Source organism: Blennius ocellaris (assembly GCF_963422515.1).
Source record: "Blennius ocellaris genome assembly, chromosome: 10".
Lineage (NCBI taxonomy): Eukaryota > Metazoa > Chordata > Actinopteri > Blenniiformes > Blenniidae > Blennius > Blennius ocellaris.
The window spans coordinates 1,925,426-1,945,425 of NC_137659.1; the positions used below are offsets into that span (position 1 = coordinate 1,925,426).

Consider the following 20,000-nt stretch of genomic DNA (forward strand, 5'->3'; position numbering starts at 1 on the left):
CTGATGAGGGACGGACAGACGTCTCCACTCTGTATTTTTACCTCCCCAAACAAATCTAGACTGTATTTTTTATTTATTTTTTTATTTTATTTTACAGAATTGCATGACGTAGCACAGATCTGCTTGGTTCCCGGATCTTGATTGTGAAAAGATTGAAGTCGCGTCCTCTCCTCTCCCTGCAGGTGGCGGAGTGGGGCATCCAGAAGCTGGGCCTGACTGAATACGCCGGCCGCTGCGCCGGAACGTACAGCGGCGGCAACAAGCGCAAGCTCTCCACGGCGATCGCCATGATTGGCTGCCCGGCCCTGGTGCTCCTGGTGAGCGAGCCCATGGTTCCCGACATATGGCCCCCGAATGTTTTATATAGTGACGGGAAACTGTGCTGTGCACTTCAAACTCTGGTGAATTGGCCTGAAAAAAACAAAAAAAACGATGATTTTATGAATGAAAAATTCGAGTTTTGATTAGATTTTTTTCTTTTTTCCTCAATGCTCTTAAAAAACGACTGCAGACATCGGATATATTGTCAAAAGTGCAACTTTATTTCTGGGATTGTCCTCTGAGTTAAAATGCATACAAGCGATCCCAAAATAAAAAGTAAACGAGGCTCCGTCATTCAACAAATTCAAGCTTTTTACTCAAGTTGAAGCAAAAGTGCCGCAGCAGCAACTACGGAAACCCACAAGGAAACATGTGTGTGGGGGGGAAAACTCAAATTTGCTTTGTGTGTGTGTGTGTGTGTGTGTGTGTGTGTGTGTGTGTGTGTGTGTGTGTGTGTGTGTGTGTGTGTGTGTGTTTTCAGGACGAGCCCACGACGGGGATGGACCCGCACTCGCGGCGCTTCCTCTGGAACGCCATCATGAGCGTCATCCAAGACGGCCGGGCCGTCGTCCTGACGTCACACAGGTTCAGCATCTAATAATCCAACACACTCCACTGAACACACTCCCTCCACTGCACACACTCCCTCCACTGCACACACTCCCACCACTGCACACACTCCCTCCACTGCACACACTCCCTCCACTGCACACACTCCCTCCACTGCACACACTCCCTCCACTGCACCACTCCCTCCACTGCACACACTCCCTCCGCTGAACACACTCCCTCCACTGCACACACTCCCTCACACACTCCCTCCACTGAACACACTCCCTCCACTGCACACACTCCCTCCACTGAACACACTCCCTCCACTGCACACACTCCCTCCGCTGAACACACTCCCTCCACTGCACACACTCCCTCACACACTCCCTCCACTGAACACACTCCCTCCACTGCACACACTCCCTCACACACTCCCTCCACTGAACACACTCCCTCCACTGCACACACTCCCTCCACTGAACACACTCCCTCCACTGCACACACTCCCTCCGCTGAACACACTCCCTCCACTGAACACACTCCCTCCACTGCACACACTCCCTCCACTGCACACACTCCCTCCGCTGAACACACTCCCTCCACTGCACACACTCCCTCCGCTGAACACACTCCCTCACACACTCCCTCCACTGAACACACTCCCTCACACACTCCCTCTACTGAACACACTCCCTCACACACTCCCTCCACTGAACACACTCCCTCACACACTCCCTCTACTGAACACACTCCCTCACACACTCCCTCTACTGAACACACTCCCTCCACTGAACTCACTCCCTCACACACTCCCTCTACTGAACACACTCCCTCACACACTCCCTCTACTGAACACACTCCCTCCACTGAACACACTCCCTCACACACTCCCTCTACTGAACACACTCCCTCACACACTCCCTCTACTGAACACACTCCCTCCACTGAACACACTCCCTCACACACTCCCTCTACTGAACACACTCCCTCCACTGAACACACTCCCTCACACACTCCCTCTACTGAACACACTCCCTCACACACTCCCTCTACTGAACACACTCCCTCCACTGAACTCACTCCCTCACAGACTCCCTCACACACTCCCTCCACTGAACACACTCCCTCACACACTCCCTCCACTGAACACACTCCCTCACACACTCCCTCCACTGCACACACTCCCTCCACTGAACACAATCCCTCTACATAACACACTCCCTCACACACTCCCTCCACTGCACACACTCCCTCTACTGAACACACTCCCTCCACTGAACACACTCCCTCCACTGAACACACTCCCTCTACTGAACACACTCCCTCCACTGCACACACTCCCTCCACTGCCGCTGAACAAACACTCTTGTTGGATGAAGCCCATAAATACTCTTGGTCTCATGAGGCCCTTCAAATATTTACAAAAAATACATTTACAATAATTGTTGTTGAATAATGTCAAATTAAACATTATTTGATCAATACAAAGAGCAGCGGAAGCTGGAACTGTTCTATGGAGCTTTATGTTGACTGTAATTTAAAAAGAGGCCGGAGGTGTCAGTGTGCTCAGCTCAGGGCCGGAGTGCGGCCCCTAGAGGTGGAGGAGGGTCATTACAAGAGGGTGTCTGAAGAGAACAGGCTATGTAATGTTTGTGACTTCTGATTTTTGGAGGATGGATTCAATTTCATGTTGTATTGTCCGCTGTATAATGATTTAAGAATTGCTTTGTTTAAAAGAAAACATAATAATCCTGATCTCTTTTGGTAATATGCCTGGTGATGTGTGAATAATAAAGGTGGATTATTGTTATTTTCTTCGTTTACCAGTATGGAGGAGTGTGAGGCTCTGTGTACTCGACTGGCCATCATGGTCAACGGGACCTTCAAGTGTCTGGGCACCATCCAGCACCTCAAATACAAGTATGTATTTTTTGTTTTATGTGTGTAGTTTGCACGTTCCCTTTATTTAAAAAAAAACAACATAATTTTACATCGACACACATTTTCTTCCAGTCCAGTTTATTTTCTCACGTGATATAATTGTTACATTTTCTCAGTCTCGCCATATATAAACATCTACTGCCTCAAAATACAGGAGCTGTGTGGCTTTATCTGGAAAATACTCATAAAATAGGGTTTGTAATTGGTGCACTATGTAATAATGTCATATATTTTCAACTGATTATGTAATAACCATGCATTTTGTAACAATCTGCTGCATTTTGTAAAAACTTGTTACATATTATAACAGTTATTACAAAATAATCTCCTTTTTGTTAAGAAAACATAATAATTTGGTGCGTTGGTGCGTTATGTAATAAACCATCGAAATTGATGCCTTAATTAGAAAAGCCATTAGATCATCAGAATAACATTAAGCTTTCCAGGTTAATTAGGAATTATTTAAAAAAACAAAACAAAACAGTGGGACGTTTTATTGCTCAGGTCTAAATTAAAATCAAATCAAATTAAATCTAACTTTATTTATACGGCACTTTTCATACATACATGCAACACAACCGTAACAGAATATAAAAACTGATATAAGAATGATGTAAGAATTTAAGTAAAAGTAACTGTATTTATTATAATGGAGAGTTTCTTCACAAGTTAGACATTAAAGCTCCACTCAATAATTATTACCGACCCAGAAATTATGGGTGAACTGAAATTTAGCAAGACATAAACACATTTAATCTGCATTATGTTATATAATTATCATATATGATACAAAGAATAAAAACAAACATGTATCACATTATTACATCATGTTGCTCGACACACCCGCATTTTGTAATAACTGTTGCAATATGTAACAAGTTATTATTACACAATGAGTTGGAAATGTATTACATTGTTACAGAGTTACACATGGTTTCTCTTTGATCCAGGTTCGGTGACGGCTACGTCGTCACGATGAAAATCAAAGCGGCCAAGGCCGGTTTCTCCCCCGAGCTGCAGCCGGTGGAGAGCTTCATGGAGAGCAGCTTCCCTGGCTGCGTCCAGCGGGAGAAGCACTACAACACGCTGCAGTACGAGATCGCCGCGTCCTCCCTGGCCAGGATCTTCCAGCTGGTGGCCGCCAATAAAGACCGGCTCAGCATCGAAGACTACTCTGTTTCCCAGACGACACTGGACCAGGTATGGACGGAACGCCGGAGACGTTACGGTTTGTTCTGGTGACGCTTAATAGGAGCGACGGTCAGCCTCATCCTGAGAGTTGCAGGATTTATTGATTTTATAGAGGAAGTTAACAAGAATCAAATCATGTCCCTCTGGTATTATTAAAGTATTTCTATTAATTTTATTTTATTAAATTTTATTTTATTTTATTTTATTTTATTTTATTTGATTTGATTTTATAATTGAATTTAATATATATTTATATATAATTTTTTTGTTTTATTTTATTTTAATTTAATTTAATATCATTTAGTTTTATTTAGTTTAATTTCATTTTGTTCTGTTTTGTCAGAAAATATTTACTTATCAATCATAAATCATAACGTATTATATGTAAGACACATTTCTTTTTAGTTATTATTAGTCTTTTCAATGTAGAGGAGTGAAACTTAACAAATACAAGTGGATCTCAAAACAAATCTCAAATACTGACATTTTATTACACGTGAATTTAAATATTTTTAGCATTTTTTTCTGTTACTCTTTAAAATCTTAGCTTAGAAGACAAGGGAATAAAGAAATACAGTATCGGATTATATCAGTCAATATGAGTCAATACGATTCAGCATTTTTTTGGATTTTATAAGGGAAATCAGAATTTAAAAAAAAAATGCTTGAAATGTTTCTCTTATATGTTTTTATGTGCAGAAAATGTAAATATCTGTCTATTAGAAAAAGTCAAAGTGATCAAATCCCGATCAAATCTCTATTGTGACTGCTGGTCTACCGTCCAGGTGTTTGTCAACTTTGCCAAGCAGCAGACGGGGGAAGACGAAGACGCCACGTTAAACAGACGGATGGCGGGCGGCAGGAAGGACGTGAAGATCGCGCCCGTGAAGAGGAAAACGTGAAACAGTCGCGAGCTGAAGCGTCACAGCAGTGCAGTTTTTTTAAATTATTATTATTACTTTACACAACAGACTACTTATTAAATGTTAATAATAGAGGAAAGAGAGGCCGTGTCCTCGACCGCAGAGACTCGTAGGAGAGTGAAGCTTTGCAGCCGGGAACAAACAAGCTGCGAATTATTACACGTTATCATTAGAATCCGTCGCTTTACTTTGGCTCGCAGAAATACTGTAAGTTTACACTTACAGATCGGAAACCGATGCTAATATAGCAAGTTATTTTTCTAAAGCGCGTTCTGCTTTCTTGACTGATTTGTATAAATATGTACATATTGTAAACATAAGGCGTAAATAAGGACGGTAGAATTAGTATTTCTCTCGCTATCTGTGTTTTTTTTTTTTTTATTTATTTATTGACAATAACAGATGCCTGGAGGCAGGATGTGATGTGTCCAAATGCTAAAACATGTTTACTTTTGCTTCGCAGTCTTGTTTGCGGTATTTAAAAAAAAAAATGTTTCTTTCTCTGCTGTGTTTCATACGTCACCACGTCGCCCAGTGTCAGACTGGAATATCAGAAAATAATGGAATTGATTCGCTCTCTCCAGTCCACTCGTCAAGCACAAATAAAACAAAGTGATGAAAATGTGCGTGTGCGAAGTTCTGTGCTCATATTAACTCAACACGGTCGACAAGATTATTGGAACAGATGAGTTGAAAGGCTTCTGTGTATTTAAGTGAATTTATTCAACTTATCATCTGCCTGAACAGGAAGATATTTTCATGCATGTTCATTAGATATATGACTTGTGTATATGTTTATATATGTTCATAATTATGTCTTGGTATACTTAAAAATAGATTATACAGTTAGTGTAGCTATATTTCTGCAAGCTATATATTATTTTTAATAATGAAAAAGTGGGTATATTTGTGTGCGTGCGTGTGTGTGTGTGATTGCATAAAATGTTTGAAATGCCACATGCCTGAAATTTATTTTAAAAAATGAAAAAAATAAAATAAATAAATTATTTATATTTAGGTTTTTTTAATTTTACTATATATATTTTTTAATTTTATATATACATTGTATATATATGTATTTTTTTAAATTGTATATATATATTATTTTTTTATTTTTTTAATCGAAATATGGAACAACCCAAATGACTTCAACCAGTAAACCTTGAGAAAATTGCCCCTGGAGTCCCTCTTGAGGAGAGGAGGAGAACTGCAGGTCAAGGACTGTGATTGGCCGAGAGGACAGGAAATGGTCACAGGAAGTGGGTCAGTGGAAATACGGAGGACCATACTGGAGCAGACGTCGCAGCGCGACGCCATCTTGGATGGGGCACCCTGCACCTCCAGTGCATTTGTTTCTACCGAGGAAGGTTTAGTCCGCCAATAATAATCATCACTCCCCGAATTTCCACACATAAAAATATGATCGTTAATGCAGAGATACTTTGTATTGTTATTATTTTTTTTATTTTTTTTACAAAAAACTATCTCTCTAACAGTACAGCATAAAACAATACTGAGCAACGACCGTCAGGGGGCAATAAACACACAGAAACAAAACTTCAGAATATTACATCAAGAAAAACAAAACAAGCACATAAATCAAAATTCTTCATTGCTTTCATTTTGTTTGATTGTCCGACAGTTTTCATAAATTGCCTGGCCTCATTTACGAAGATAGAGGAAAATGTTTTTTGATGAGAATGTCGACATTTGCCAATATGCGATTTGGCTGAAATTATAATAAGATTAATGATATAAAACTGAGGGAAAGTCAATGAAGCCAAACAAAACAGGTTCAAAGCAAAAAGAGAGACGTGTGGTTCAATACAGGCAGAGATCAAGGTGCAAATATTCTCGTTTAGTTGGATTGATGAGTAAAAGTGTTACATTTTGTCTTTCCGTACTTTTAAATAGCACAATTAATACAGCAGGGATGACATTAATAACCATATTAAATTTGTTTATTGGAATTGCATTACTATTATTTGAAATACATTCTTGATGAGTCATTTATGATCGACCTGAGTTAAACAGCTGATGAACCAGAAGTATGTCATGAGTCAGAATAAAATAAGGATTTGTTTCTATGTAAGACGTCTTTATTCTCCCACATGTAGTACTGAAGCGGGGAGAAAGTTTGTAGATCAATGACCACGAGAAAAATTCCTTCAGCTTCAGTTAGTAGTATTCTACCTCTCAATGATAAATATATGATATGATTGTTTATTTTTATTTTTTTTTTGGGGGGGGGGGGGTGTTAGAGTCAAAATTCTGATTGCATCTGGCTTCCCCATCCTGTGTAAAGACAGTTCTGTCATTTACCAGTATATTCCAAATGGAAGGGTTTGTCACAGTACTTAAGAGCAAGTAGTTCTAATTTCTTTCTGTTCAGGCAAAGTCCAGATGCAGCAGAAGAAGAAAAAGGTGATATTGGACTTCCCTCCCAGGCAGTTTGATTCAACAGTTTGTACATTGTTTTGATAGTACTGCTAAAGTACGAGTCAAATCTAAAATTTACAGACTGAGGAGGAAGGGGAGCAAGCTGTTTGGAGGCTTTATAAAATGAGACTTATGAGACTTATGAGACTAAGATGTTCAATTGCAAATATAACTTCCTGTGGTTTGTTGCAAACTTCTTTGAAATCACTGTCAATTAATGTAGTTTCTGTAAGAGAGCCCAGTTCAATCTTCATTATACATCGAATCATACAGTTTGGTATAAAAAAAAAATCACAACAATGTTTTTGCAATTTTTTCCCGAGGATCATCTGTCTCCATCGATATTTTGCTACCAGCATCCCTTGCACTCTCACCCCACGTGCTCGGTTTCGACCGGGTGAGGGGGTCAGAGGTCACGAGGGGAAACTTTCCCCCGGAAGTCCACAGCAGAGCCTGGTCCAGTCCAGCGGCTGCGGTACTCCTCAGGTCAGCTCCCCCGACACTGACCCGTCCAGCGGCCGGCGGAACCGGAGAGATGCAGACCGCCAGCGGCAGCCCGCCGGTGACCCCGCCGGTGACACCCCCCCCTTGCCTGAAGCAGGAGCCGCTCGCGGGCCTGAGCGTGGCCGAGCTAACCCAGCTAGCCGCTGGATGTGCTGGAGAACACGCGCCGGACTCCATTCAGAAAAACGCGGTGTGTATAAACACCGAGCCGAGCCTGAGCCCCGCCACCCGCCGCTCCACACCGAGACCCCCCCCCCCCCCCCTCCCTCGGGGGCGATCGAATCCCGGGACTCGGCGTCAATCGGCCGCGCCCAATCCGAACCCTGCGGCGGCGGATACGCTTTGTGAGCGGGTCCGGCGCGTTTTGGACCGGACCGGTTGGTGGAGGAGATGTGGAGCGGTGGCGGAATGCGAGGTGGAGGTTTGTGATCAATCTGAGCGAGCCGAATTAAAGAGGGACACAATATGACTCACCCGAGCGTGTCTGTCCTCACCTGTGCGGCCGCAGCGGGACACACGGCGAGAAACATCTGGAATGTGAAAGGAGTCTGGTGGAGAGAGAGACTCCCATCAGCTCAGGACTCCTGCAGGAGAGTTAGCGCCGAAGGCCAAACCAAGAGATACGTCTCTTTTCACTCTAAGCAGTCACATCTTATTCGCTGTGCATTCCGAAGCTTGCTTTGAATAGGTGCACTCATTGCCTTTTGAGTATTGTGAGTTAAATGTGGAGTGAGTGGAAAGTTAATAACTTCCTTATGGTTGTGTTGCAGCCCTGAAATGCACTGGAACGTTTCCGTGCACCTCATACTGGGCAAATGCAACCTGACGGGGAAAAGAAAAGTGCAATTAATGGCAGATAGGTCACACAAATTGTGAATAAATGAATACCTGGTGACCACTGCAAAGATTCATACGTGTGAACACCGGGGAAAGAGAAAGATCACTGGAAGAACAAAGCTCAATCATTGACGTAATAGTTAAATTGATCACGAGGTCACCCTGGTTTAAAAGTGCAGCGTGTGAAGGTTCCAGCATTGTTGTATAAACACTGTTGAGATTACTACTGAATCCAATAGTTGCTGATTTTAACCAATTCACTGCACCGTTTGAAGCCCGCCGTCTTTCAGCTCCAGGCGGCCGCGGGAGGCGAGCTCTGCGTTCAGATCAAGCCGGAGCCTGACGGGGACGTGGAGATCCAGTCGTACCCGCTGCTCATGAAGCTGTCGGTCAATCTGACCGACTGCAGCTCGTGGCTGGAGGGGCGGGACTCCCTGAGCCTGGGTAAGACGCCAGCCGAGGGCCCCCCAGGCCCTGTGGGTAGCAGGTTCAGTTGCTTTACTCGTTTCTACAGCGAAAGGTAACTTCAGAAAGTAACTGGTATTTTAGTGTTACTCCATACAAAGCAGCTGGGTTACAAATCCATACAAACGACTTAATTATTCCCACATACTTTTTTTTTTAACTCATTGTGATGCATAGTTTATAATAATTATAATTAATACGATTAAACAGTCTGTGATAAATTATGTTGGGATCTATATATACACATATATCTATATATTTGTGGTAAATTTGTATATGTAGAACTTGTATTTATTTATTCTAAATTTGTATCATAGTTTTGTGCAATTTTTGCACTATAATGTCACTTTTTTTTATTTTTTTTATGAGGACCCCAACAGAAATAAGCTTATGACTTTTTGGAGTTATCCTCGGGTTTTTTTACACGTCATCAAAATTATTAATACACATTTGTATATTTCATTTTGAATGCACATGGAGAAAATCCCAATTCATTCATTCAGCTGTGACACGTTAGCTGAGGTAGCGGGGAATGGCGGCGCCGTCTGATTCCCTTCGTTGGTTCAACTGAAGTTACGTCATTAGGGGGAAGATGCTCTATGATCCCGATGTCGGCGCAGATTTATCAACTAAAGACGAGAAGGAGCCGAAAACAAAGCATCACGTGATTAATGAAGCATCCTTCTGCTTGAGCTGGTTACTTTATAAGAAGTTATTCACCAACGTGAAAAGAGTGTGCAGTCGTCAGAACCTCTTCCTGCTCTCGCTGACCGCTGACCTCTGACCTCTGACCTCTTCCTCCCTGCAGGCGACCACCCGCAGCTCTTCGCGCAGACGTCAAGGCAGCAGCAGCAGCAGCAGCAGCTGTCGACCAACTGGGGCAGGAAGATGGTCTACTGCCCCGAGTGCAAGAAGGGTTTCTACAAGATGTCTCACCTGGAGGTTCACCTGCGGATCCACAGCGGGCAGAATCCCAACGAGTGCTGGCAGTGCGGCAAAACCTTCCCCACCCTGATGAGGCTGGTCGTCCACCAGCAGATCCACGACCGCCAGGCGCCGTACCAGTGCTCGTACTGCGACAAGGCCTTCGCCCTGAAGCGGGACTGGAAGACGCACCACCGGACGCACTCGGGCATCAAGCCCTTCAAGTGCTGGTTCTGCGGCGACGGCTTCGCCGCGCAGGCGGAGCTCGACGGCCACCTGCGGGCCCACGACGGCGAGAAGTGCTACCGCTGCGGCGTCTGCGACAAGATGTTCGTGTCCTACCAGGGCTTCAACTTCCACTGCAAGTCGCACCGCAGCCCCAGGAAGCTGCCGTGCGGCAAGTGCGGCAAGTCCTTCAGCAACCCCCAGAGCCTGAAGCTCCACCAGGTGACCCACTCCAACCGCAAGCCGCACAAGTGCCCCACCTGCGGCAAGGGCTTCAAGCTGCTGAGCGGCATGCGCTGCCACCAGCGCACGCACGGCGACCTGAAGGACTACCACTGCAGCGAGTGCGGCAAGTGCTTCGCCAGCCTGCAGGGCCTGAAGCTGCACAACCGCACGCACACGGGCCTCAAGCCGTACAAGTGCGGCGAGTGCGGCAAGCGCTTCACGCAGTCGCCGCACCTGAAGGCGCACATGGTGACGCACACCGGCGAGCGGCCGTTCCTCTGCACCACGTGCGGCAAGCGCTTCACGCAGTCGTCGCACCTGAAGTCGCACATCACGCTGTTCCACGTGGGCAAGAAGCCGTTCGCCTGCGACGACTGCGGCAAGAGCTTCACCATCGCGCACTACCTGAAGATGCACCGGCTGAGCCACACCAAGGAGAAGCTGTACCAGTGCTCGTACTGCGAGAAGTCCTTCTCCTACCACAACTCGTGGCGGGCGCACGAGCGCATCCACACCGGCGAGCGGCCGTTCAGCTGCCAGGACTGCGGGCAGAGCTTCATCACGTCGGGCTCGCTGCTCAACCACCAGCGGGCCAAGCACACCGGCGAGAAGAGCCACTACTGCGCCACCTGCGGCGAGTTCTTCATCACCAGCTCGCTGCTGCGCCTCCACCAGCTGAACCACACCGGCGAGCGGCCGCACGCCTGCGGCTGCGGCAAGGCCTTCAAGACCCGGGGGACGCTGCGCCTCCACCTGAAGAGGTTCGCGGACCACCGGCCGGCCGAGTGACGGCGAAGCGCTCGTCCCCGTGTGCTTCCCATTGGGTTCGATCGGTGTCATCTCTTCTTCTGTGGTGTTTAAAAAAAAAAAAACGGTGGTTCCATGTGCCTGGAGACATCGAGTGAAAACGCTACACATCTGGATGGAGGGACTTCACATGTGCATTCATCTATTCATTCTCCTGTATCACACTAATCAATGAATTATCTGTACTTCCCATGATGCACTGCGAAACAGGAGCCGCTCACGGAACACGTCTGCTGCTTTAAAGTGACGGCTTGACTGAATGTGAACTCGAGAGACACACACACATACACACACACACACAGAAATCAGAACAGTTGAACTTCATTGGTCAGACGATTCCACCACAATCCCCCGTTTTCCCTCCCGGCCGATCCGTTGCGCTTCGCTGTGTGTTTCTCCGAGTGACTGACGAACTGTGAATGTCTCGCGGCTTCCGGCCGCGTGGGTTAACGTGTCGTGTTTTCTGTGATGCGCACCGAGCTTTAAACGCAAAGAAATGACCAGAGACTGTTTGTGAAAGTATTAATATGATTGGCTGGCGGGTGTCTTACTTTTTGGTCGCCAGGAGCCTTATTAAAGGTCCCATATTATAGGAATTTCATTTTTCTAATGGTTTTCTTCACGGTAAAGTGTCTCCAAAGCCTGATCCAGGCTCGAAAAGGGAAGAAAGTCTTGTCATCTCACTTTCTCGTTCCACTTTTTAGCAAATGTGTTCATCCAGGTGATTCAGAGATCATTTTATTTCCCCTTCATGATGTCATACAGGGAAATTACCGCTCTCTCTCTGGTGGTGTTACTCCGCCTTACTGATATACTGAATAAATTCAGTATGATATACAAAAAAACAAGCTAGTAGATAGATACTTTACTCATCCCCGTGGGGAAATTCACAGTGTGTCAATAAGCGTACGACCAAACTAAGTAACGTATACACAGAAACAGCCTGTTCTCGGGAGAGTCCCTAGAATGACTTTTAGACTGAATGAAGTTCAGGACCAAGACTGGATTTGAGGGAAATATACTTTGAACACAATGTTGTTGGAGCTCTAACACCGATGTAGGAAACTGTATAATATAGGACCTTTTAAATAAAACAAAACTGTGTTGGATACTTGGCGGACGTACCAAAGCTGAGGACGGAGTTCCCAAACTGCCAATCTGATCAGTTACTTTTTAGCTTCATGAAAACTTTCTTTTTCTGTTTTTTTTTTTTATATATATTTAGATTTCACATTTGTGTTTTACAGTGTTTATTGAAGCTGGATAAGAGAGGCGATGAATTCATTCTGTGACGATCCTCAGCTTTTAACTTTTCCCTTCCAGCTTCAGCTTCACATTTCACCGAGTAGATTTGTGAAAGCTGGAGTTTGAACATTTGCACGGGCCGATCTCGCCGCCATTTTCAGGCCTTTATTCTTTCTTCTTTTCTTTTTTTTTTAGTGCGTAGATGTTTATAAATGACGCGGCGTATTTGATGATGTAGCACTGATGAGTTGTGCAACGACTGTTTTCGAGACGCCTCTGGGCTCAGAAAGCTGAGCTGCTTTGGTGTTGCTGGTGAAGTAATAAAAGGCTCCTGACGTAGTTATCCTGAGGATGAACTTAGTGCAGCTATAAGGATCCCAAGATGTTCGTATAATCCGTTTTAATGTTGCACGTGCCGGTTATGTGACCAGACATACATCTGTGTTCGTTTTTTTTGTTTTGTTTTCAAATATACAATCAAACAGGAAATGTGATATTATTGTTGTGTGATCTGTGTGTGAAACCTGATTGCCCCCCCCCCCCCAATATGAGCGTGACGTGATGTCATGTGTTCTCACAACCAATCTGGTTTCCAGTGCAGATCAAGTTGCCTCTGAGATTTGTTTTAAAAATATTTTTTCCCCCCCATCAGTTTCATTATATTTCCCCCTGGTGGCCACCTGCTGAACTGCAGCTCATGAAGACGTGACGTTGGCATGTTCTGATGACGGTCCAGTTGCTCATGTGTTCAAACTCTGAGAAAGTTCTAATTGCTTTGGAAAATAACTCAATGTTTTATTCCACAATAAAAGCCAAATTGTGTACATATTGTGTCTGCTTCCGTTTCTAGCAGCTGATGGATGGAATGAAAGATTCTGTTTCCTTTTTTTTTTTAATTCAAGTGTTTATTGTTTTATTGTCTTTATGCAGACAGAGCACAACCTCAGCAAGACGTTCAAAGAAATTGAGTATTTATAATCTAAATGTAATTTATTTTAACCATGCGAAATAAATGTTTTTTACTGCCTCTCTTATTTTGAAGACGTGCCCGGGGTTCTACGTCACGCCCGCTCGTTATGTAAACATTAAAGATGGCGGCCTCCTATGCGCTCCGTGCCGTCCTCCGGCGGGTCTGGAGCCGCTGTTTGGCAGCTGGAAGCAGGTCAGCACGAGCCGGACGTCCTTCCATCATTCCACCGTTTCAATCGGAAATAGAAGGAAGAAGCAGATCTTTAGTCGTTTTTCCTCCGTCATGACATTAATGAGTTATATTTAGATCCATTTAAATGTATTAAAATGAGCTTTATGAGTGTACAACACAATATGTACAAGTGTAATATCTTTAGTGTGTCCTCTCCTTCACGGCAATTATCTCTGCGGCTCTTCAGGATGTTTTTGCCCTCAGTTTAGACTTACAGGCTCACCTTTCTTGGGTTTCTTATGTGTTGCGTTTGAAATAGCCACGTAGTTTAAATAGATGCTTTATAGCCGTGGAGACACGATTCAAACCATCTGGCAAGAGCAGCTAGAATCTGCAGTGTCGCTGTCCTTTCTCTTGTGCAGCGTGAGAGCCGACCGGGGCCCCGGCTCCTCTTTGACCTCAGAGGTCGCGTTGGCAGAGAAGTGGGCATGCTGGGTCGGCGCGCGCAGATCCGGCCACACAAACTTCCAGCAACGGCAGAGAGGTGGAGGGAAACTCGTGCTGGCTGCCCTCGGTGGGTTCACAGTCACTGGGTGGTTTTGTTCGTCTGCTCTCATCAATACATTAAAAACACAATATGACACGAGACGTTTCAGTACAAGTACAAGATTCAATTCCCATTTTGTCATCATCTCTTTACCGCACACCACCAAACTGATTGCGAAATGTAAAGTCCATTTTAAAACTTGTTTTTTTTGTGTTTCCATCCGCAGCTTTTTCCCTGTTTGGGAATTCTGCAGAAAAGCAGCGAGATGAAGCTCAGAGGAAGGAGGATGAGATAATCCTGCTGCTGAAGAAGGCCAAGGTACCGTCACAGCAAAGCACACTGAGTTTGAGTTTGTCAGCCACGGTCCTGACTGTGTGTGTGTGTGTGTGTGTGTGTTTTTGTGTGTCTCAGCTCAGTGTGTATCGCGAGCAGCTGGATGCAGCCTCTGGGTTCCTGCATCAGGCCATCGTTCTGGCACATCAGACCCACAACAACCAGGCCATCATTTACACCTACAGCATGGTAAAGAGCCCCCCCAAGCTTCCTGTTCAGCAGTCTCAGGCCCCGCTGCGCCCCCTACTGGTCCGACGCCACACATTAATGCACACCTGGATCATTGAAGGTGTTTCTCTCTCCTCCTCAGATGGCCAACCTGGCTTATGTTCAAGGTCAGCTGGACAATGTGAGTATCACCTGAACCCAGAGCCTGTTGTTTAAGGCAGAGAGGGCAAACAGTGACACCCGCAGGCGAAAACTGGAACTGCATCGAGGTTTCAGCTCCAGTTTTGTCACAGTGGTCAACAAAACCTGCTTTTTTTCTGCTCATATATTCAGCCAATAGCCCTGCCAGGGCTGACCTTTCATTAATTTTTTTTTCATTTAGAATTTAATATCTGACTTCATATATTCTGTGTTTATAGCACAAAGCCCTCCTCGGTATACTGTTAAATATTTCCCTTTGGTCACACGGAAGTGACCCGCTATGGTCTCCATTTCAATGACGTGACAGATGATTAAATGACAAGACAACGTCCACCACCACCAACTCAACTCTGACATCACTAAAATAAAGTCCTGCTTCATTAAACTGAATTGCAATAAATCTGAATTATTAATTATTGGACCAAAAACAGTCCTCAAATCCATCCATGGCTGAAATTTCCAAACAAAAAGTCTATTTTCTACATACAAAACACCATACGAGTATAATGTATTAGTAGTATTAGTAGTAGTAGTGCCAGTATTAGTATTTAATGTTTCAGTGATTCATGTAGATGTGAATTACAGCAGCTGTAATGTAAATGAAGGTTTTTTGTTACTTGAAGCTTTTTCCCAGAACATATTTTACCCCTTCTCTCTTGACTTCTCTCACTCTCTTTCTGTCTGTCTCTCTCTCTCTCACTCTTTCTCTCTCTCTCTCTGTCTCTCTCCCTCTGTCTCTCTCTGTCTCGTCCACTATCTGTGTCTGTCTCTCGCTGTATGTTTCTGTCTCCATCTCTCTCTCCCTCCCTCTCCCTCTCTTACCCCCCCCCCTCTCCTTCTCTCTCTCTTCCTGCTCTTCATCTCAGGCAGAGAAACTCTTCAAAGCTGCAATGAGCTTCATGTTGGCAGGAGGAACTCCACAGGTCAGTTTCTCCCGCCGTCCTGCAGAAAAACCACATCGGTCCCCTCGTCTCACTTCCTGTCTCACTTCCAGGACGACAATGCCGTCATTGAGATGTCCCTGAAGCTGGCGACCATCTACGCGGAGCAGAACAAGTGAGAGACAGACTGAAGCCGTCGACTAAAAGGCAGCGGGAGACTGAGCTCGCTGACCGTCCTCCGTCTGGTTTTCAGGACTGAGCTGGCAGAACACGGTTTCCGGTTCTGTACCGAGTCTCTGGAGGACAAACTGGAGAAGGACAAGGAGCTCCCAGCAGAGGAACAGACAGGTGAGACACAGAGGTGCGCCAGTGGGACGCTGAGACAGGTGTGGAAGCTTGTTTGTTGTTGTTGTTGTTGTTGTTGTGCTTCTCAGAAGAACAAGAGGCTCTGAGGAAGGACACTCGCCTCCTGCTGGGTCTGTGTTTGGACTCCAGGGCTCGATACCGAGCGTCAAAGCGGCACATGACCCTGGCGGGACAGGACTACCAGAACGCTCTGGACATCTGCCGCCAGGAGCAGGGCGAGACACACCCACAGGTATACACACACACACACACACACACACACACACACACACTTAGAGATTTAAACTGACTGGGACATACGTTCAAAAGCATCACTAGCGAGCTGCCCACAGGTACAGACACGCCCACAGGTAGAGACACATACATAGGTAGAGACACACCCACAGGTACAGACACACTCACAGGTACAGACACGCCCACATGTACAGACACGCCCACAGGTACAGACACGCCCACAGGTAGAGACACACCACAGGTACAGACACGCCCACAGGTACAGACACACCCACAGGTAGAGACACGCCCACAGGTACGGACACGCCCACAGGTATAGACACGCCCACAGGTAGAGACACACTCACAGGTAGAGACACGCCCACAGGTAGAGACACACTCACAGGTAGAGACACGCCCACAGGTAGAGACGCACCCACAGGTACAGACACGCCCACAGGTAGAGACACACCCACAGGTACAGACACACTCAGGTAGAGACACACCCACAGGTACAGACACGCCCACAGGTACAGACACACCCACAGGTAGAGACACGCCCACAGGTATAGACACGCCCACAGGTAGAGACACACTCACAGGTAGAGACACGCCCACAGGTACAGACACACATAGGTACAGACGGGTGCAGATAAAGACTCGTCCACGTCCGGCGACTCACCCGGTGAAGAACTTCTTGAGTCGACTCTCAGTCTCTCCCCGTAGACGCTGGTGCTGATGAGTGACCTGGCCACCATCTTGGACCTGCAGGGTCGCCATGACGACGCACTGGCACTGGTGCAGCAGGCGGTGGACCTGAGCCGCTCGGCGGGACACCCCGATCTGCACGTGCTGCTCCTCAATCTGGCGGGGATCCTGCTGCACACAGGTGAGGTCAGAGGTCACACGTCCAGGGGGGGGGGGGTCACCCACCCGGGTCTGACGCCCGTCTGACTCTGCCCACCAGGCCGGCTGGACGACTCCGTGCGGGTCTACCAGGAAGCCCTGGGCATGGCTCAGCAGGTCGGGGACGAGGAGGCGGTGGAGCGGATTCACGAGGGACTGCAGGAGGTGAAGACGAGGAGGAACCAGGAGAAGAAGGAGGAGGAGGAGAAGAAGGAGGAGGAGGAGAAGAAGAAGGAGGAGGAGAAGAAGGAGGACGACTCGTAAGGGACTGAGACAGAGGGGTGTCAGTCTGTCTTCCTGTGACTGTCCTCTTCCCCTCCCGGCCTCCTCGCCCCCCCAGTGTTGTGACTGTTTGGACGTCCGCAAGGATCAAACCTGTGAACCCGTTCAGAAGCGTGAGTCCGCCAGTGTTTCGGTGTGAATCTCTGCTCCATCACCGTGACGACGAGAGACTTGAGATGACGCAGCCCGAGTTCGTGCTGAACCACAACCGTCATTGTCACGAAACCAAAGAGTCGTCCCACAGCGGCGTCCGGGCAGGACGGACACCTTCACGCTGCCGTGTGTTCATGTCGGGACTCCTCTCCATGTCTGAAGTGCACATATAATAAATTATTTTCTGTCTTCATTCCTCGTCTTTAAGTCTCGTCTTGACAACAAGAAAACACACAATCGCCATGTGTGATCACTGGCGCGATAAGTTCAGGGTCAAAGGTCAAGGTCAGGCCTGGAACATGTAAACTCCACACAGATGGGTGGGGATATCGCTTCACTTATTTATTTGCTTTTGTTATCTGTAATAATATGGAGTCAGATCCCCTGCCAGACAGTTCATTGTGCTCTTTGTTTTCCTGCAAACTCGTCTTTTATCCTTTAATGGGTGATTTTCAACAAAGCAGACATTCAAGGTGAGCGGAGCAAAACCTCCATCAGCTGTATTGTGTCTGCAGTTCCTCTCTTTACTGAACACAGCTCAGTGTCAACAGGACATCAGGCAATAGCGCTGGTTAATCGGCTTCTGTTTGGGGCAAAAGATAAAAATGATCGGCTCTGTCTGATTGGGAGATTTAAAAAAAACAACAAAAAAGGCTCTGAGAAAAGTACGAATGATCTGCGCTGATGACTTTTTTTTGTTTAGATTCCACTGTAAAGATCCTGCAATGTCAGCACTTTTTTTGTACTTGTTTTTCTTCCACAATTTGCCTTAAAAAGGCTTCAGTTCATCATATTCAGTTAAAATTTTTATGATTTCTTTCACAATAATAGTGTTCAAAGTTTACACTGAGTGGCCCCGTGAACAGTAGGACGTGTGGAGTTCAGCGAAACTCGAAGTTGTTGTGTATCCTGCATCACGCGTCTTCATTTTCATTTAATAAACAGTGCCATCAACTAGAGTTCACCTGTCAGCAGTTTTTCTTTTTTTCTTTTTTTTTCTTTAGCAGTCACTTGTCAAAGCCGGTTGATTTGTTGTGTCCCTAATACCTAATTCGTTAAAAAAAGAAAAAAAGAAAAAAAGGAGTGTGTTTACATTTCAGCAGCGGACACACAGACAACCATGCAGTTAGTCTGCCGGGCCTCGGGAAGGCGCTGTGGTTTGTTTTAGTAATGAAACCAACACGAATACATGTGCAGAGAACAAAACGTGAAGAAAATGGAGAGAAACCGAGATCCGTGTGGACTGATGACGCATCGGATGCTATCAGGGGTGAGTCGCAGCTATTAAACGACTGATATGGACAATGAAACTAGAATACGGACCTTGAGTCAAAAACCACAACGGGGCCGCCATGTTTGTTTACAAGTGGATGAACGGAGGGAGGGAGAGAGCTGCGCATGCGCAGTAACAGGCGGCGTAGAAATCTTTCCACTTTGGGAGCCGGGATTAAAACTAAACATGTACAGTGGATCCGCACGCTGATGTTGTGTAAGCGGACCAACTAAAATTGAAGAAAGTTTTGCGGATACACTTTGTTGTCGTGTAAACGGGGCCTGAGTCTCTGTCATTGTGCAGCCTAACCTCTCGACACTGAGTCAAAACTTTGAAATTCTAATTATTTTTTTTTAAACAAATATCAGTTATTTTCCCCAGATTTTGTAATTTTTTTTTTTAACAAGTTCACCACAAAAATTATAGCTAAAGTAAGGAAGCCTCACGTGATGTAGAGAAAAGGTCTTTGCGCCTTTATAGTCGCCTTCTCACTGCAGCTGGAAATTCTACATTCATGATTCTGACATATGTTTGTGGAGTTAATATAATTTAAAGATGTCACACGCTCCCATTTATTCAGATTGAGTTGATTGAATATCTTTTAAACATGTTATTTGTACAACATGTATTAGAATAAACAGTTTAACAAAGAGAAACTCAATAGGATCATTTTAAGCAAAAGTATTTCTGATATGTAAACTACACAACTGCTTAGTTGACTTTTTTTTTGGAGCGATTGTTAATGTTTCTAGCATGAGTGTGTGGTTTCATGACAAAATCAAAATAACAGCACCCACGAGTGGTCGAATATGGTAACTACACTCTTTTCAAAATGTCGGTCGACTCCATGTTCAATGGACTGTGTGTGTGTGTGTGTGTGTGTGTGTGTGTGTGTGTGTGTGTGTGTGTGTGTGTGTGTGTGTGTGTGTACTGCAGG

General features: G+C 45.5%; 4 protein-coding genes across 5 annotated transcripts in view; all 4 read left to right on the top strand.

Annotated features, from left to right (window-relative positions):
• LOC308135087 (retinal-specific phospholipid-transporting ATPase ABCA4-like) overlaps positions 1-5,481 on the top strand; it is a gene marked incomplete at its 5' end in the record, with an annotated part of 44,604 nt that extends 39,123 nt beyond the window's left edge. The window contains 5 exon segments of the mRNA XM_080502960.1: positions 183-317; positions 803-906; positions 2,701-2,793; positions 3,765-4,014; positions 4,791-5,481. Coding sequence (XP_080359086.1) covers positions 183-317; positions 803-906; positions 2,701-2,793; positions 3,765-4,014; positions 4,791-4,907 — 699 coding nt within the window. The 3' untranslated portion in view covers positions 4,908-5,481.
• Positions 5,482-7,901: 2,420 nt separating this feature from the next.
• LOC308135892 (uncharacterized protein) lies at positions 7,902-13,300 on the top strand. Of its 2 annotated transcripts, none has more exons than XM_080504042.1 (3): positions 7,902-8,061; positions 8,984-9,152; positions 9,982-13,300. In XM_080504042.1, exons 1-3 carry the CDS (start codon positions 7,903-7,905, stop codon positions 11,334-11,336), a joined length of 1,683 nt encoding a protein of 560 aa, XP_080360168.1. In that variant the 5' UTR covers position 7,902; the 3' UTR covers positions 11,337-13,300. The 2 variants fall into 2 exon arrangements, with proteins under 2 accessions (XP_080360168.1, XP_080360169.1); XM_080504043.1 differs by having other exon boundaries at positions 8,999-9,152.
• A 390-nt stretch (positions 13,301-13,690) lies between these two features.
• ttc19 (tetratricopeptide repeat domain 19) lies at positions 13,691-17,983 on the top strand (the record flags this gene model as incomplete). The annotated part of the gene is made up of 11 exons (XM_080504053.1): positions 13,691-13,761; positions 14,163-14,314; positions 14,514-14,605; positions 14,699-14,809; positions 14,931-14,969; positions 15,856-15,912; positions 15,984-16,045; positions 16,124-16,218; positions 16,305-16,468; positions 17,176-17,338; positions 17,417-17,983. 11 exons carry the CDS (start codon positions 13,691-13,693, stop codon positions 17,617-17,619), a joined length of 1,209 nt encoding a protein of 402 aa, XP_080360179.1. The 3' UTR covers positions 17,620-17,983.
• Positions 17,984-18,032: 49 nt separating this feature from the next.
• Positions 18,033-20,000, top strand: part of LOC308135088 (anion exchange protein 2-like) — a gene marked incomplete at its 5' end in the record, with an annotated part of 19,907 nt that continues 17,939 nt past the window's right edge. The window contains one exon of the mRNA XM_080502961.1: positions 18,033-18,075. Coding sequence (XP_080359087.1) covers positions 18,033-18,075 — 43 coding nt within the window. The remainder of the gene's footprint in view (positions 18,076-20,000) is intronic.

Bases quoted from the DNA above. Each gene is read 5' to 3' on its own strand.
- LOC308135892 (XM_080504042.1), top strand. From the start codon at position 7,903: ATGCAGACCGCCAGCGGCAGCCCGCCGGTGACCCCGCCGGTGACACCC. The intron at 8,062-8,983 runs GTGTGTATAAAC...CACCGTTTGAAG, and splicing joins ACTCCATTCAGAAAAACGCG to CCCGCCGTCTTTCAGCTCCA. The intron at 9,153-9,981 runs GTAAGACGCCAG...TCCTCCCTGCAG, and splicing joins GCGGGACTCCCTGAGCCTGG to GCGACCACCCGCAGCTCTTC.